Source organism: Oncorhynchus masou, chromosome 18, assembly GCF_036934945.1.
Source record: "Oncorhynchus masou masou isolate Uvic2021 chromosome 18, UVic_Omas_1.1, whole genome shotgun sequence".
NCBI classification, from domain to species: Eukaryota; Metazoa; Chordata; class Actinopteri; order Salmoniformes; family Salmonidae; genus Oncorhynchus; species Oncorhynchus masou.
In genome coordinates this window covers 55630430-55648526 of record NC_088229.1, presented here as the reverse complement: position 1 = coordinate 55648526, position 18097 = coordinate 55630430, and the positions used below count along the sequence as shown (strand labels likewise).

General features: G+C 42.9%; 1 protein-coding gene across 3 annotated transcripts in view; it reads right to left on the bottom strand.

Moving 5' to 3' along the window:
* The window catches only part of LOC135504869 (potassium voltage-gated channel subfamily C member 1-like), a 69650-nt gene that overhangs the window by 23713 nt on the left and 27840 nt on the right, over nucleotides 1-18097 (bottom strand). For 2 of the 3 annotated variants that reach the window (XM_064923769.1, XM_064923771.1), the window contains exons 3-4: nucleotides 6800-7775; nucleotides 1942-2145 (exon numbers count right to left, since the gene is read on the bottom strand). In XM_064923769.1, coding sequence (XP_064779841.1) covers nucleotides 1942-2145; nucleotides 6800-7775 — 1180 coding nt within the window. Of the gene's footprint in view, nucleotides 1-848; nucleotides 971-1941; nucleotides 2146-6799; nucleotides 7776-18097 lie in introns of all 3 variants that reach the window. The other variant, XM_064923770.1, reaches the window with a different exon arrangement.

Sequence of the window (18097 nt, the reverse complement as noted above, 5' to 3'; positions counted from 1 at the left end):
CCGTTCCTGATAGTCCTCAAGTGTTACCGGGCTACTTCAGTGCAGCAGCCGCAAGCGGCACACACAATCGCACTCTGGCCGCAGACTCTCAAATACACAGCCTGGTGCACGCGCACGCACACACACACACACACAGTATCTAACACTATACATTATATATGGAAAACACGTAGATACTCTTATTTCATGATATGAGAAAAGAAAGATCAGGTTATTCTGAATAATAGATTATTCTGATTGGATGATACTCTGAGCAATACAATGCAATTGGGCCTTGATATACAAATCACAGTTTTACCCTTAGCTCAATAGCTTGGTGCTGTTGTTCCCCTACCTATCTATTCCCTTACGGAAAGAACACATGGCATTACACACATTCTCACGTGAGCACGTTTTCATGTGATCACATGTGATCTGCTGCGAAGTTAATGTGATAACAGGTGACAATATGTGTAGAAACATGTGATAACATGAAACTACAGACGTGTAATCATGTGATTTTCTGTAAGGGTTGATTTCATTATTTGAACGTACCTACACTAACACAGAGGGCAATTTATGGGTGATACTTCAACTTTACCTAACATACTGTACAGACACAGCACAGTGAACACAGTGGGTACTAGTTGTGATTTGCAGTCATGCATAGTGTACTGTACGTGAGAGTGTTAGTGTGTTCTGTGTTCAAGTGTGTCTGTGGGTGCTATGTTTCAGTGTCAACTGCCAACATGCAATGTCATGGAGTTGAGAGAACCTAACATGTTTGGCTGACGGATTAGGTCCAAAAAATAATATGGTACAGCTAACGGGGGTTCCATTTCGGGGTCCCCATGGTTTTAAGGTGTTACCTATGGTTTGATCCAGGAAGAGGTGGAGTTTGCATTGAGGTCCTGCTGTAGGAGAGACCCTTCCAGCTTATACCATTCATCAGCCAAAGGGGAGTCTGGGCTGGCTGCCAAGCCTGCGGCCTCTAGTTTAGCGTCAAAAGTGGCGTTGAGAGTTTGGGAGGAGTGTAAAGGAGAAGTGTTTGGTGCAGGTTTGGTGGTGGTGGTTGTAGGTGGTAAAAAAGGTTTGTTGCAGGCGTAAAGAAATGGATCGAGGTATTGCGTTTCAGGATCAGAACAAGAGAATGCATGGGGTAAGCAGGTGTAAATAAGGCATGTTTCGAAGAGGGAAGGAAAAGAGGAGGGAAAAGAATGGGGATATGGAATCAAAGATGGGGGACAAGGAAGGGGGGTGGGGGGGACAGGGTATCAAGTGGGAGTCAGCCAAACAAGGGGGAGGAGGGGAGGCAGGAGAGAGAGAGGGAGGGACGGAGAGAGAGAGAGAGAGAGAAAGAAAGAAACAGAAGTGACGAGAGGTCAATTAATGCATGGTCAACTGTCTATGTACAAGAGACAGAGAAAGAGAGAGAAGCCATGAGCGTGAGAGAGGATGAGAATTACAAAGGAGAAAATGGAGGATGACAATTTGAGGCCGTGAATGAAGGAGAGAGGGACAGAAAATACAGACAGGAAGAAAGAAAGGTGATACCAAGTGTGATGGAAGTGTCACAGCATGAAGGTGACGAGGTGGAAACATAGAGGCCAGAGCAAAGAAGAGCAGAAGAGTAAAGATGTTGTACGTGGGTGTTGTTGTGTCCTGTCAGAAACTAGTTACACAAACAGGGCTCTTCCCACAATGCTCTTGGCCGTTGCATGTGTCTGTCTGCGTGTTCTCAGTAACTAACCATAAATCAGTTCCCATATATGCTGTATTTGATCATGTACACATCACTTGTGTACGTATTTGTCCCTGTGCACCTGCCCTATTAGCATCTTCTATATGCAGAGAATATGCTTATCTGTATCAGTGCTTGTGCCTTATGGCATCTTGTGTGTAGCTCTGTTGACCTATGTGGTGTATGTGATTACGGTTTTGTCCCCTGTGGGAGTGACGTACCTTTCCGCACATTCCCATCTGTGGCGCGGAATTCCCTGGTGTTGAGCAGGAAGCAAGCGCGGTCCTGCTGGTAGCGTTCCCGGGTTACTCCGGTGCCCCCTCGCCCCGCGGGACTCCGCTCGTCCGGGCTCAGCACCTGGTCGATAGTAGGGCAGTCCTCGTTCGCCAGGGCCGCAGTGGCCGCGTCGCCGTTCTGCTTGGAATCTTTCGGGAAAAGAAGGAGACAGGGAAAGAGGGGCCGGAAGCAGAGCAAAGGGAGAAGCAGAGAGTGAAGGAGAAGGAATGAAGGAAGAGGAGAGGAGGAGAGAAGTGAGGTATCTGGATAGTAGAGGAGGAAGGTTGTGATGGGAGACTGAGGCCAAACTGGACCGTGTTTCCACATCCACACTAGCATACCATTTAGGATGCAATGTCCATTACATTGCTTCATTCTCCGCAGTATGTTAGTACGGACATTGGAACATAGTTTGAGGGAAGGATTTGCAGACTTGATGATTCAATTGGCCCAATCAGAGAGCTTGCGGTTGCAAGCTGAGGGACTTTGATTGGCTGCTATATCGAAGGTTTTGGCATGGCACCTTGGCCCGACGATACAGAAATCATGAATCCCCAGTCTCCCATCACTGGAAAAAGGTATATAAGAAAATAGCCAAAGGAATGAGGGTGGGGGGGGGTTACTGCATGTAAACTGATCACAATTTAATACTGCAGATGAGATACACAAGATGCATAAGCAAAGACAGATTCAGTAAAATAGTGTGTTGTGTATTTATTCATTGTGTTATTATTTTTCAATTATTCATTTTTCTTCTCTCTCCGCATTGTTGGGAAGGGCCCGTAAGTAATCATTTCCCTGATAGCCCGCCACCTGTTGTTTACAAAGCATGTGACGGAAAACATTTGATTTGACTACGATATGTAAATGATAATGGCTAACGTGTCAAAGTTCATGCCTATACTGGCTTAGCTAGATAGCATGGTAAAATAAAAACTGGACATGGTTATATAGGAGGTGGGGTCGAGGGTGTGAGCTGATGCTGCAGTAGGACTGTTGCTTATACAGCCTTATTCTAAACTGGATTAAAACAGGTTTTTAATAAAAATGTTCAAAATGTATAAAAACTAAATAAACTGAAATATCACATTTACATAAGTATTCAGACCCTTTACTCAGTACTTTGTTGAAGCACCTTTGGCAGCAATTATAGCCTTGAGTCTTTATGGGTATGACGCTACAAGCTTGGCATACTTGTATTTGTGGAGTTTCTCCCATTCTTCTCTGCAGATCCTCTCAAGCTCTGTCAGGTTGGATGGGGAGCATTGCTGTACAGCTATTTTCAGGTCTCTCCAGAGATGTTCAATCATGTTCAAGTCCGAGCTCTGGCTGGGCCACTCAAGAACATTCAGAGACTTGTCCCGGAAGCCACTCCTGCGTTGTCTTGACTGTGTGCTAAGGGTCATTGTCTGGTTGGAAAGGGAACCTTCGTCCCAGTCTGAGGTCCTGAGCGCTCTGGAGCATGATGCTGCCACCAACGTGCTTCACCGTAGCGAAGGTGGCAGGTTTCCTCCAGACTTGAGACTTGGCGTTCAGGCCAAAGTGTAGAGTCTTGGTTTCATCAGACCAGAGAATCTTGTTTCTCATGGTCTGAGAGTCTTTGGGCGCCTTTCGGCAAACTCCAAGCAGGCTGTTGTGTGCGTTTTTCTGAGGAGTGGCTTCCGTCTGGCCACTGTATCATTAAGGCCTGATTGGTGGAGTGCTGCAGAGATGGTTGTCCTTCTGTAAGTTTCTCCCATCTCCACAGAGGAACTCTGGAGCTCTGCCAGTGACCATCAGGTTCTTGGTCACCTCCCTGACCAATGCCCTTCTCCCCCGATTGCTCAGTTTGGCCGGGCGGCCAGCTCTAGGAGGAGTCCTGGTGTTTCCAAACTTCTTCCATTTAAGAATGATGGAGGACACTGTGTTCTTGGGGGATCTTCAATGCTGCAGAAAGTTTTTGGTACCCTTCCCCAGATCTGTGCCTCGACACAGTCATGTCTCAGAGCTCTACGGAAAATTCCTTCGACCTCATGGCTTGGCTTTTGCTCTGACATGCACTGTCAACCGTGGGACCTTATATAGACAGGTGTGTGCCTTTCCAAATCATGTCCAATCAATTAAATTTAGGTGGACTCCAAGTTGTAGAAACATCTCAAGGATGATCAATGGAAACAAGTTGCACCTGAGCTCAATTGTCAGTCTCATAGCAAAGGGCCATTATACTTATGTAAAAAAGGCATTTCTGTTTTGTATTTGGAATACATTTGCAACAATTTCTAACAACCTGTTTTTTGCTTGGTCATTATGGGGTATTGAGAGTAGATTGCTGAGGATTTGAAAGTATTTCATCCATTTTAGAATAAGGCTGTACCTTAACAAAATGTGGAAAAAGTAAAGGGGTCTGAATACTTTCTGAAGGCACTGTATCCTCAGACCACAGGAGGTTGGTGGCACATTAATTGGGAAGGACAGGCTCTTGGAGCAGAATGAGTGGAATTAATGTGTTTGTGTGTTTGATGCCATTCCATTCGCTCCAGCCATTATTTTGAGCTGTCTTCCCCTCAGCAGCCTCCACTGCCTCAGACACAGCTGTCAAATCTGATCTCAGATGAGTTCCTGCTCAACACCCTACTAACAACCTACAACAAAATCCTTAACAAAAGAGAGCGTGAAAGACAGTAGAGAGTGGTGGGGTACTATAGGCGCTTATGCAATAAAATGCTATTATTGCTGACTCACTAATGATTTCTCAAGGGCTACAAAACACGTGATCTATTGTCGTATATGGATGTTAGGTTTATATTAGGTGATATACAACCAGTGGACAACCAGTCACACCTGTTTTGAGCCCCACATTTTTTTTAAAGAAAATGTTATATATTTTGGGGGGGATGGGGGGTGTACAGTAGTTTTGATTGGACTGATCATGTCAACATCATACTTTCACAATCTTAGGATAGCAGTCATCATCATGAATCAAGTCGACAATATACTGGCAAATCCTTTTTAATCCTTGTCATATGACGAGAAATACTGAAGAGAAATTATAGATAACGTATCGGTGCTCATGGCCATTGGACATAAACATTACACAACAAGTTGGAAATCACAAATTCAAGGAGTGGTTTGGAAGGAATCAGTGACAGTGGCTGTGTGGTCCCGAATCTGGGATTAAGGGGCTCTTTTCCAAGTTTTAAATGATAAACATTCAACATGGCCATGCTGTCAGTGAAGCATGATTTGTGCCGCGCTCAAAACAACTGTTAACTCGGAGGACCGCTGCACCACCTTCCTGTTCAAGTTAGCCGAGCACAACAATGTGAGTCCAAAATGTATTGTATGCAGCTTCATAAATGATGTAATATTCCAGGGAGATATGTATACTATGGCTAAGAAAGTAATACTAAGGGTATGTTGTGTAGTAAGATGTTAGTAGCCCATGTGTCTCACTCTAATAATTTGGTCAATTTACGCCTCTTAATTTCGCCTACTGTTCTGACTGTTCTACTGTAGCCTATAACCTGTTTTAGAGAAATGTAATCATTTAATATTTTAAGAGTTTTCATTGTCTGCTCATATGCCCCCTTAATTTATCCTATGGTTCTGACTTGGTGTACAGGGAGAACACTGTAAAAACGGCCAATGTTCTGAATTCTGTCGCTGTACATTTCAAAAGTGCTAAACAAATAGTTATATTGACTAACGTTGCGTCGATCCTAGCTTGCTCATTGTCTTAATCGAAATTACGGATTGCCTCCTATCCGCTTGTCGTCCCCTTATGCCATAGTCTGTACATCTCAATTGTCATTAGAAACCACATTTGTTTAAGCAAGTCAGCCATATCAGCTATGTTTTTTAAAAGGCAATAAATGAGGCTGAATGAAATGTTTCACTGCCAGACAAGGCTCCGCTGATAGCCAGGTGTAGCATTGGTAAGATGTTGGGACTGCTGTTGGGAGAGCTTTATGTAGGCCCGAATAGTTTGTGGGCAGCGTTTGGCACCGTTATAGTGCAATTAATGTATTGTTTAGTGTTGTGTTGTGTACTGGCTTTACTGGCATGCATTCCACATTTATTTATTGTTGCTCCACCAAGATTTACATGGTAAAGTTGCCACTGTATATAACCATGCCAAAGGAAAAGGCATTACATACTAGTGTAATCTTAAACATTGAACCAATCGTTAGCACATTGGTCTGTTGCAAACAGATCCAAATGGGTACATTTTTTATGTACTGTGTTTGTTCTACGCGGGCAGATGGAGGCCTCTCGGCAAATGTGGACTCACCAGTTGATTATAAATTACCCATAAGTTCTGATGGGTTAGCCATCTCTCAAGGGTAGATTCAGAATCAGCCACACCCCCCCCCTCCCGCCCCCAATCTATCCCTATCAGGGACATAGGCACTCTAAACCCCAACTCACACCCCACACCTCATGGATCTGCAGGACTGTACTATTACTGAGATTTCTGAGTGCCTGTAACTAGCTGTCAGATAACATTCGGATTCCTAAATCTTATACAGACCAGAATCCTCCACTTACTGTGCAAATCCCTGTTCCAAATGTGATTGCCTATCTGTTGATGCTAAACTGTGCAGTTTCACAACCTCTTTGCCAAAAATACAATATTTTGACGGAGTAGTTTGTGTTCTACGCCCTTGGGGAGGCTAGTGGTAGAATGCCCAGATGCTCAGCAAAGCTCCATGTTGTGTTGATGAACTCCTGCAGATTTTACAAGTCAAGGTCGAAGCCAGTTTGTTAACTTGCAGTCTGCCTCTTAAAATATGGTAATGAAGAATGAAAACAGAAATGTCTCACCTCGATTGATTTCTATGATCTCCTCTTGAGCAAGGGGGCAGTCGAAGCCTCCAGACCCGATCACCTCGCCGAGTACATTACCCAGGATCCTATGGGGCGAGGCGGTGGCCATAGCGAGAGCGTCAGGCTTGCAGTAGTTGGGCGAGCCCGGCATGGTGGGCCGGGGGATGTGCTTGCCCTTCTTTTTGGGAAGCTTCTGCTTGGCCATGGCCAGTGAGTAGTACATGCCAAAGTTGTTGACGATGACGGGCACAGGCATGGCGATGGTCAGCACCCCTGCCAGGGCGCACAGCGCACCCACCAGCATCCCCGACCACGTTTCGGGGTACATGTCCCCGTAGCCCAGAGTGGTCATGGTGACCACGGCCCACCAGAAACCAATGGGGATATTCTTGAAGTTTGTGTGTTTGGCAGCCGTAGGGTCATCAGGGTCGGCGCCGATGCGTTCGGCGTAGTAGATCATGGTGGCGAAGATGAGCACTCCGAGAGCGAGGAAGATGATGAGCAGGAGGAACTCGTTGGTGCTGGCACGGAGCGTGTGGCCCAGGACGCGAAGCCCCACAAAGTGGCGGGTCAGCTTGAAGATACGCAGGATGCGAACAAAGCGGACCACGCGCAGGAAGCCCAACACGTCCTTGGCGGCTTTGGAGGACAGTCCGCTCAGCCCCACCTCCAGGTAGAAAGGCATGATGGCAATGAAGTCGATGATGTTGAGGGTGCTCCTGAAGAATTCAACCTTGTCCGGGCAGAAGACCACGCGTGCCATCACCTCAATGGTGAACCAGATGACGCACATGCCCTCCACGTACGTAAGCCAGCTGTCGGTCACCACCTCGTAGACGATCACCTCGCGCGTCACGTTTCCCTCCGTCACGTTCTCCGTCTTGTTGTAGATGGTGTTGAAGGCCTCATGCGTCTCCATGCAGAAGGTGGAGATGGAGATGAGGATGAACAGAAGGGAGAGGAATGCGCAGTACTGGAGAGGAGAAGAACAGAAAGAACCAGAGGGAGGAGGGGGAAGGCAGGAAGACAGAAGGCAAAGAGAAAGAGTTGAAGATAGAGGGACAGTAAGGGAGAAAAGAGAGAGGAAGGAGAGAAGAGTTACAGTCATATACAAACAACATAGCTAGAAAAACAGATGGTGTGTTGCTCAACAGTTAGGCAGCCCCTACAGGACACTGCAAGGCATTACTCAGTCAGATGAGATCATGAGCCCAGATGATTAAACCTGACTAGACCTGGAGGGTGACTGCAGGGTCAAACTGGACCAAGCACTGAGGGATACTCTATCTGACACTTATCAAAAAGGCCACAACGGTCATCAGCAATGACAGTCCAAGGAGAAGTGGTGGAAAAAAATAGAAACCCGGGAGCCACACGTCATAAACCTAGAGAATGTAGGAAAGGCTGGAATGAGAATACAGAGTACTACTGTCTCATTGGAGCAGCCGCGACACAGAGAAAAGGGCAAGAAAAGAAAGACAGATAGGACACAAATGAAAGTGATGGGGGAAAAAAGAGAGTCGTTAAACGGTAAAAGCTGATGAATTATAAATATTAATGTATCTCAGAGTGCACTGAATAGGTTTCAAAATCAGGATGGGGCATGTGCTCACTCCCTCATACTGAATGTTCAACATAAAGGGTCTGAAACATGTGGCATTGAGCCTATTTGTGGCCCAGCATGATGAAATGTGGTCCCAACTTGATGCTCCAATAACTAGCCAGTCTGATTATTTGAAAATGTGTAATGTTGGGGAAATTACAATTCGCACCTAAGTCAAAGTATTATACACAAAGTAAAAGGACTGACAGCTCTATTGTACATTATGTATCTTCAAACATTTTGACCCTTATAACTACTATATTAATCATGTAGTGGAAATCCCTAAAGCCTAAAGTGCTTGAGATGGCACTCTATTTTATCCTCAACATAATCCATTACAGTCCAGTGCAAGGTAACAATAACCGGAAGCCAATACTCACCATTAAGTAATGCAATTAACCCCCTACTTTTCAAAAGTTCTGTGAATGCAGATTTACTTTCAAGAAACAATATTGCTAAGACATTATAATCCTCCAATTAACACACATGATAGTAATTGTTGGGTTCTAACCTAAAATATACTTTCACGTGTTACTATATTAGACCTTAGTGATTATGTTATCTGCATAATGAATATACAGTATATGTTATGTGTCAATTAATGGTGAAGAGGAACTTTGTGTATGGAATTATATTGTAAGAGAAAAAGTGAACACAATGTACAGTGCCTTCGGAAAGTATTCAGACCCCTTGACGTTTTCCACATTTTGTTACATTACAGCCTTGCTCTAAAATGGATTAAATTAATGTTTTTCCTCATCAATCTGCATACAATACACCATAATGACAAAGTGAAAACAGTTTTTTTTTTTACATTTTTGCAAATTTAGAAAAAAAATCCAAACTGAATTACCTTCTTTACATAAGTATTCAGACCCTTTGCTATGAGACTCGAACATGAGCTCAAGAGCATCCTGTTTCTATTGATCATCCTTGAGATGTTTCCACAACTTGATTGGAGTCCACCTGTGGTAAATGCAATTGATTGGACATGATTTGGAAAGGCACACACTTGTCTATATAAGGTCCCAAAGTTGACAGTGCATGTCAGAGCAAAAACCACGCCAAGAGGTTGAAAAAATTGTCCGTAGAGCTCTGAGAAAGGATTGTGTTGAGGCACAGCATTGAAGGTCCCCAAGAACACAGTGGCTTCCATCATTCCTCAATGGAAGAAGTTTGGAACCACCTAGACTCTTCATAGAGATGGCCGACGGGCAAAACTGAGAAATCAGGAGAGAAGGGCCTTGGTCAGGGAGGTGACCAAGAACACGATGGCCGCTCTGACAGAGCTCCAGCGTTCCTCTGTGGAGATGGGAGAACTATCCAGCAGGACAACCATCTCTGCAAACAGAAGCCACTCTTCAGTAAAAGGCACATGACAGCCCTGCTTGGAGTGTGCCAAAAAGCACCTAAAGGACTCTCAGACCATGAGGAACAAGATTCTCTGGTCTGATGAAACCAATATTGAAGTCTTTGGCCTGAATGCCAAGCGTCACATCTGGAGGAAACCTGGCACCATCCCTACGGTGAAGCATGGTGATGGCAGCATCATGCTCTGGGATGTTTTTCAGCGGCAGAGACTGGGAGACTAGTCAGAATTGAGGGAAAGATGAACGGAGCAAAGTACAGAGAGATCCTTGATGAAAATCTGCTCCAGAGCATTCAGGACCTCAGACCTTCCAACAGAACAACGACCCTAAGCACACAGCCAAGACAACACAGGAGTGACTTTGGGACAGGTCTCTGAATGTCCTTGAGTGGCCCAGCCAGAGCCCGGACTTGAACCCGATCGAACATCTCTGGAGAGACCTAAAAATAGCTGTGCAGCGACGCTTCCCATTCAACCTGACAGAGCTTGAGAGGATCTGCAAGAATGGGAGAAACTCCCCAAATACATGTGTTCCAAGCTTGTAGCGTCATACCCAAGAAGACTTGAGGCTGTAATTACTGCCAAAGATGCTTCAACAAAGTCCTGAGTAAAGAGTCTGAATACTTGTGTAAATGTGATATTGCAGGGTTTTTTTTATACATTTGCAGAAATTTCTAAAAACATTTTTTTTCTTTGTCATTATTGAGAATTGGGTGTAGATAGATGAGGGGGAAAAACAATGTAATCAATTTTAGAATAAGGCTGAAATGGGAAAAAAATGGAAAAGGTCAAGGTGTCTGAATATTTTCCGAATTCACTGTATGTCCAAAGTCTGTTGAGTAAGGTGAACATATGGTCACTTGTAACTATCATGGAGAAGTGACAGGATGAAGTGGAACTGCTTCCAGACCGCTCGACCGCAAAGACAACAGCACAATATTTATGCAGTTTTGGGAAACAGATGGACAGTTCTGAGAAGTCATACCTCTAACCTCATCATGACAAATAAATGCCTGTTAGATCATATGCAAAGTGTGTTCGCAGCTAAAGCATCCAATGGGTTGAATAAACTTGGTTCGAGCTTTTTCTAGCTGTCCGTTTTGAGTTTTTACTCCATTTGTTCAGAACCTAACACCATACTGTATTCCTTCTACTACCACTATTATTGTGCTACTGTTATAAACTGTTTTCAAAACCCGGTCCTCGGGACTCCAAGAGGTGCACGTTTGGGTTTTTGCCCTAGCACTACACAGCTGATTCAAAGCTTGATGATTGGTTGATTATAATAATCAGCTGTGTAGTGCTACGGCAGAAAAACAAAACGTTCACCCCTTGGGGGTCCCGAGGACCGAGTTAGGTAAAAGACTGCTATAAAGCATTGTGAGAATGACACCAGACTAAATATCAAGTATAATGCATGGCATGGGTGCTAAAACCTGGTACTTGTGTATTAACCATTGATCAATTCAGACAGCACAACAGGAGGGCAATCAGCCAGAGGCTTCATATCAATCAAAATTCAACAAGGAGGCGAACTGAATATTATCCTCTTGAAGTGTTCATTTGAGATATCCAAACTGCCAGACTTAGTTTCGAACTCTATTAATTGTGTGAACTAATTCCGCAAATGTTTTATGGGTTGCCCTGTAACTAAATGACAACATACAGTCTATAACCATAGCCATGTAACCATATCGGGTTGGCGTCCTATCTGTCTGCTCAATAACGACTACAAAATACTAGCCTCTATATTTGCAAAACGATTGAAGGCAGTGTTGAACTAAATTATAGAAGAGACCCAATCTGGCTTCATGAGGAATAGACATATATCTAATAGTATCCGACTAGTGTTAGACCTTATTGACTATTCTGATCTAATCTTCAAAAATAGTTTTATTGTTTTCTTAGACCTTTATAAAGCCTTGGAAACAGTGGAACATGAGTTTCTATTTCTCTCCCTTGAGAAATTTGGTTTTGGGGAATTATTTTGTAGTACTATTAAAACTCTTTCTATGAATGGGAACATTTCCATTACGTTAAATCATGGCACTTCTAGATTTGATTTGAAAAGAGGAATTAGGCAAGGTTGCCCCATTTCACCTTACTTCTTTCTGCTTGCAACCCGACTTCTTACAAGTTTTGTTAAATCCAGCAATATAAAAGGGATCTCTATTGCTGACAGAGATATTATCATAACTTAGCTTGCAGATGACACCACCCTCTTTTTGAAAGATGCTGACCAGATTCCTAGAGCAGTCAATGTGATAAAAAAAATCCAAAGCATCTGGTCTTTGCCTAAACCTTAATAAGTGTGAATTGTTTGCTATTAAAGACTGTGTGATACCCTCTATATGCAATAATCCAGTCAAGGAAAAAGTAACATACAGTGCCTTGCAAAAGTATTTGCCCCCCTTGAACTTTGCGACCTTTTGCCACATTTCAGGCTTCAAACATAAATATATAAAACTGTATTTTTTTGTGAAGAATCAACAACAAGTGGGACACAATCATGAAGTGGAACGACATTTATTGGATATTTCAAACTTTTTTAACAAAGCAAAAACTGAAAAATTGGGCGTGCAAAATTATTCAGCCCCTTTACTTTCCGTGCAGCAAACTCTCTCCAGAAGTTCAGTGAGGATCTCTGAATGATCCAATGTTGACCTAAATGACTAATGATGATAAATACAATCCACCTGTGTGTAATCAAGTCTCTGTATAAATGCACCTGCACTGTGATAGTCTCAGAGGTCCGTTAAAAGCGCAGAGAGCATCATGAAGAACAAGGAACACACCAGGCAGGTCTGAGATACTGTTGTGAAGAAGTTTAAAGCCGGATTTGGATACAAAAAGATTTCCCAAGCTTTAAACATCCCAAGGAGCACTGTGCAAGCGATAATATTAAAATGGAAGGAGTATCAGACCACTGCAAATCTACCAAGACCTGGCCGTCCCTCTAAACCTTCAGCTCATACAAGGAGAAGACTGATCAGAGATGCACCCAAGAGGCCCATGATCACTCTGGATGAACTGTAGAGATCTACAGCTGAGGTGGGAGACTCTGTCCATAGGACAACAATCAGTCGTATATTGCACAAAGTTTGAAATATCCAATAAATGTCATTCCACTTCATGATTGTGTCCCACTTGTTGTTGATTCTTCACACAAAAAATACAGTTTTATATCTTTATGTTTGAAGCCTGAAATGTGGCAAAAGGTCGCAAAGTTCAAGGGGGCCGAATACGTTCGCAAGGCACTGTACCTTGGGATTACTATATCTAAGGATCGACAGGAAAGATGCTCATTAAAAACTAAAAGATGTTGAACCATTGGTTGCAGAGGGATTTATCCTTGAAAGGTTGAGTATTGCTTTCTAAAGCTGAAAGTGTCTCCAGACTTACTTATGCAGCCCAGTCCCTACATCTTGACAACAAAATAGGTAAAGCGGTTGACCAGATGCTTTCAAACTTCATCTGGAAAAATTGTACACATTATATTAGGAAATCTGTCGTTGTGAACACATGAATATGGTGGTCTCAATTGTTTGATTTTCCTACTTTGAATAATAATTTTAAGATAAATTGGGCTACACATTTGGAATTTCATCCCTCATTATATCTTCTCCTGTTTTGGTGTCTTCAATTGTATGTTACTTTGTAACTATAACATTGATAAGATTCCTACAAAATGATCAGATTTTCATAGAACGTTCGCCATAGTCTTTGATGCTATTCCATCTGGAACTCTTACGTTGTTTAGAGGTGTAACCAGACCTCACCTTCTTGACCTACCCTCGCTTAATCCAGTTGACTCTCCAATAGGAAAACTGTATTTCTCCTTGCTCCCTCAGAACAACAGACCGACTGTATACGTGCTTTATTTCAAAGGGATATTGTATCCATTCCTTGTCACAACTTACTGGAATACGTTTGTCAATAATATCTGTTGGAAACAAGTTTGGTTATTACCACACAAAATACCTGCTTGTTAACAAGGTCAAAGAGGTCTCTTTCAGAATGATCCATAAGTATTACCAAGCGAATCATTACCTGAAGAAACTCAACAAAGACATTAACTGTACTTTTTGTGGTGAGCATCCAGAAACAGTTTTGCATTTATTTTAGCATTGTCTCCATGTAAAGAAATTATGGATAGATATTAATAGTTTTATAATTGTCAATATTCTTTTTTTATAGGAGAATGTGTTGCTTGGTTTCCTTAACTATAATAATTATAAAGGAAAACAATTTTACCTCATAAATCTAATTGTGCTAATGGAAAAATGTCATATTCATAAATGTAAATTCATTTTCTATAAGGAATTCGAACAGTACATTAAGACCATTCAAAATTATTCTAATAAGAAAGCTGTTAAAACAATCAATATGTTTCTTTTAGGGTCTTTGTATAATCTGTCATTTGCTGTACCCACTAGCCTAGCATATGTTATGATTGTCTGTTTGTATACTTCTTGCATGTGTACTGGTTTTTCTGCAATAAACCATATCTGGTTAGAGTGGTCCTAGTGATCCTGTGTGGCTCAGTTGGTGAGCGTGTGACCAAGGTCATGAGTTCAATTCCCACAGTGATCACTTACGTTTACAAGAAATGCATGCACTCAATGTGATTTGATTCGATTTAAAAAGCATCTGGTAAATGGTGTGTCTGTCTTTCAGTTTGGGGATGGTCTGCCTTTCAGTTTGGGGATGGGAGTTAACCATTAGCCGCGAGCCTAAATAAGATGGAATCTTCTGACCATTTTGAAAAAATGACATCCAATACACCACTGACAAGAAAGCAATGGGATAAAAAGCACTGAGTGTCATTAGTGTACTTCAATTGCTGTTTGGACACTGCCTCTCTTTCTCTCTGCCTCAGGAGAATACCCCTATCTACAAACAGAACTACAGCCTACCTCATTTCTTTTCCAAAACTCTCTCTGTCCTCCAGGACTCATTTCTTGGACAGAGAGCAAAAACAAAGAAAAAACGGGCAAAGTTATTAAAGCATCCCGGCACTGAGATATTCAATCTGCCCAGACCGTTTCTTATAACGAGATGGTGACTCAGTTTTGATAAAAGAGAGTCTCTTTATTTTCTTCGCCGTCCTCTCTTTTTCCTCACTTACTCACTGAGGCGATATATTTTGTTGGCATACATTCGGAAAGTATTCAAATGTGATAATTCAGATTTTTTTGATTTGTATGAAGCTTGACATAGAAACACTGGATTTTAGGTTGTCTATTTTAAATAATGTTGATTAATTACAAAATTATGAAAAAATATGAATAACATTCCCCCCATGAGGGCAAAAGGACATTTTATAGGGCTACAATTTTTTTCACTGAACTCAAATCAATCCACATTTAGAATCAGAAGATAGATATCTATATCTGTAGAGAAAATCTGAAGAAAGGGAACTTAAGTTATGTTCTGTATAGCGGAGATTAGCTGAAAAGCAGTAGCATCTCACAGTAGCGAGTGACCTTCTTGGAAAGCCATAAAACATAAAAAAAATATACATACACTTAAAGGATATGCCAGTATCGCTGCATTTGATTGGCACAACAGTAATTATGGATGACCATACAGGCAGACCATATGGATGGAGAGAAATGTGCGTATTGTTTCTACGTCTGAGTGGGGATCTGAAATTACAATGCTTCCTTTCATTCTTGAATTTTACAGAGCCTGTGAAAGAGAAGTCAGGGATGGGTAACACTGAACACACCAATTCATTCAGGATGGGACCCAAGCAACAATAGTCTTTTGGCTTTTTGTCCCTTCCAAGTCTCTCTTCACGTCTCTGTCTCTACGTCTGTCTGACGCCCCATGTCTTGGCCTCTCTACCTTGTGTACCTTCTGTTCTTCCTCCTCTTTTCTCATCCCCCATTTCTCTCCAATCTTCTTCTCTTCCTTTCTCTCCCTCCTTTCTCCTCTGCCATGTTCCTCTCCACTCTGTCTGACCTACCTTTTCCAGATTGCTGCAGTGCTCCCCCTCCTCTATAACATGCATAAACACATACATACACACACACACACAAACAAACACACAAACACACACACACATTAACACACACAAACACGAGCACACACACGTACGGAGAGCTGTATTCCTCAATCATCTCCACCCGCCACCCCCATCCCATGGAACTAGGAGGAACCAGTGGGACCTGCACACAGCACTCTCTCATTGGCTGAGGACAGTACACACAGCGGTGGTACTGAGCAGAGCAGAGCGTTTCCATCCAATGGCGTTGGTGGTGGAGACGACGGTGGAGGCAAGACTTTCTTCTAGTTGGACTAGAAGCGCGATTCGGGTTCTGAGATGATGACGGCGGGGATGATGGGGATGACAATGATGACAGCGATAGCGATGGCGATGGCGATGGCGATGAGGATGGTGATGATGATGGTTGTTAGCAATACCACTAGAAGTAGTGTTACTCATAGCACTTTACGGTCATCATCATAATCATGAATATTGGAAAAACATTACACAGTAGATTTACCATCACGCTATACAAGCCTTGCCTGAGAGGCATTTTCCTTCTCGGTTTGTTTGACTCTTTCTGTCTCTCTCAACTTATCTCTCTCATACACACACATGCACACAGTACACTTGGCTACACACACGCCGCCAAAAAGAGCCTAACACAGAAAAATGTTATGTAGGTTACACAGGTGGGGAGACAGAGGGGGCCAGACAAAAGGGAGGGAGCGGGGGGACCAGTTGATGTAACAAGGACAGGAGAACATGAGAGGGGGGTTAAGAGGATATACATGGAATAGAGGACAACAAAGGATAAAACCAGCAGCAAAACACACAAGATAAATGGATGCGTTACCAGAGGACAAGGCCAGACAATCTGAACCTTCTCTCGCGCCTGTACCACTTAATTAAGCCGTGCAGGACGCGTTAGTGTTGGGTTAGGCTAGGCTAGTATAAAGATAGGCGTGCAGGGCTAGCATAGCTGAGGCTAGGCATTGGTCCAGGGCTAGGCTAGTTATTCAACCAGGCCTAGCGCAGGGGTAAGTTAGCCTAGGCAAGTGCAGGGCTAGGCTAGGCTAGGCATTAGTCCAGGCTAAGGTAAAAAAAAAAAGAATGGATACTAACTGGCAGACCATAGTGGTAAAAATACAACATTCAACACCAGGGAAGACAGGAAAAGAGAGAAAGAGGGTGTCACGTCCTGACCTTAGTTCCTTTGTTATGTTTCTTGTTTAGGTTGGTCAGGGCGTGAGTTGGGGTGGGCATTCTATGTGCTCTAGTTTTGGTTTTCTATGTGTTTGGCCTGGTATGGTTCTCAATCAGAGGCAGCTGTCAATCGTTGTCTCTGATTGAGAACCATATTTAGGTAGCCTGTTTTTCCCACTTGATTTGTGGGTAGTTGTTTTCTGTTTAGTGGATGTCACCTTACAGAACTGTTTCGTTTCATTCGCCGTTGTTATTTTGTTTAGTGTTCTCTGTTTAATAAATATGAACATGGACACGTACCACGCTAAATATTGGTCCGATCTCTCCTACTCCTCCTCAGACGAGGACGACTAACGTTACAGAGGGGAATAGATATTTTTTTACCAACAATCGTTGACCAATTTCCCGCATAGCCTACACTGCAATTGTTTAAAAGGTAATGGGGTCTACAACAATACATAAATCCAATAGTAGTAAAGTATGCCTTGAACAAATCTTTAACCCCGACCACAATAAATACAGCAGAATATTTCAAGGTGAAACAAAGGTTGGTATACTACGCAACAACCTGAACGTGTTTATAGTAAAGTCAGACCCCACAGTATACTGCAAATCATATAGACGAAGGTGGGATTTAAAAAAGGGTTAAAGCAACGCTTTTACCAGTCGTTTTGAAAAATGTGGCGCAAGACTTACACCGTCACAGTTGTAGCTGTATCAACTATAACGCTCATACCGTAGTAATAGTACACATTAGCAATGCCTCATTTCCTCAATGAATAAAATGTAGCTCTGTACACCAGATCAATAGATAAATCCATCACTTCAGTCAATCCAGATTACGTATAGTATGTTGTGAAGGTATTCTACTGTGCTTGTGGAGTGATGATACACTGAAATACTCACGTGGCTTGACCGCTAATGAAATGTACTGTACTTCAAGCTATTCATCAAGTCTTTATGAATGCAGGTTTGTGTGCGTGTGTGTGTGTGTGTGTGTGTGTGTGTGTGTGTGTGTGTGTGTGTGTGTGTGTGTGTGTGTGTGTGTGTGTGTGTGTGTGTGTGTGTGTGTGTGTGTGTGTGTGTGTGTGTGTGTGTGTGTGTGTGTGTGCATGTGAGCATGTG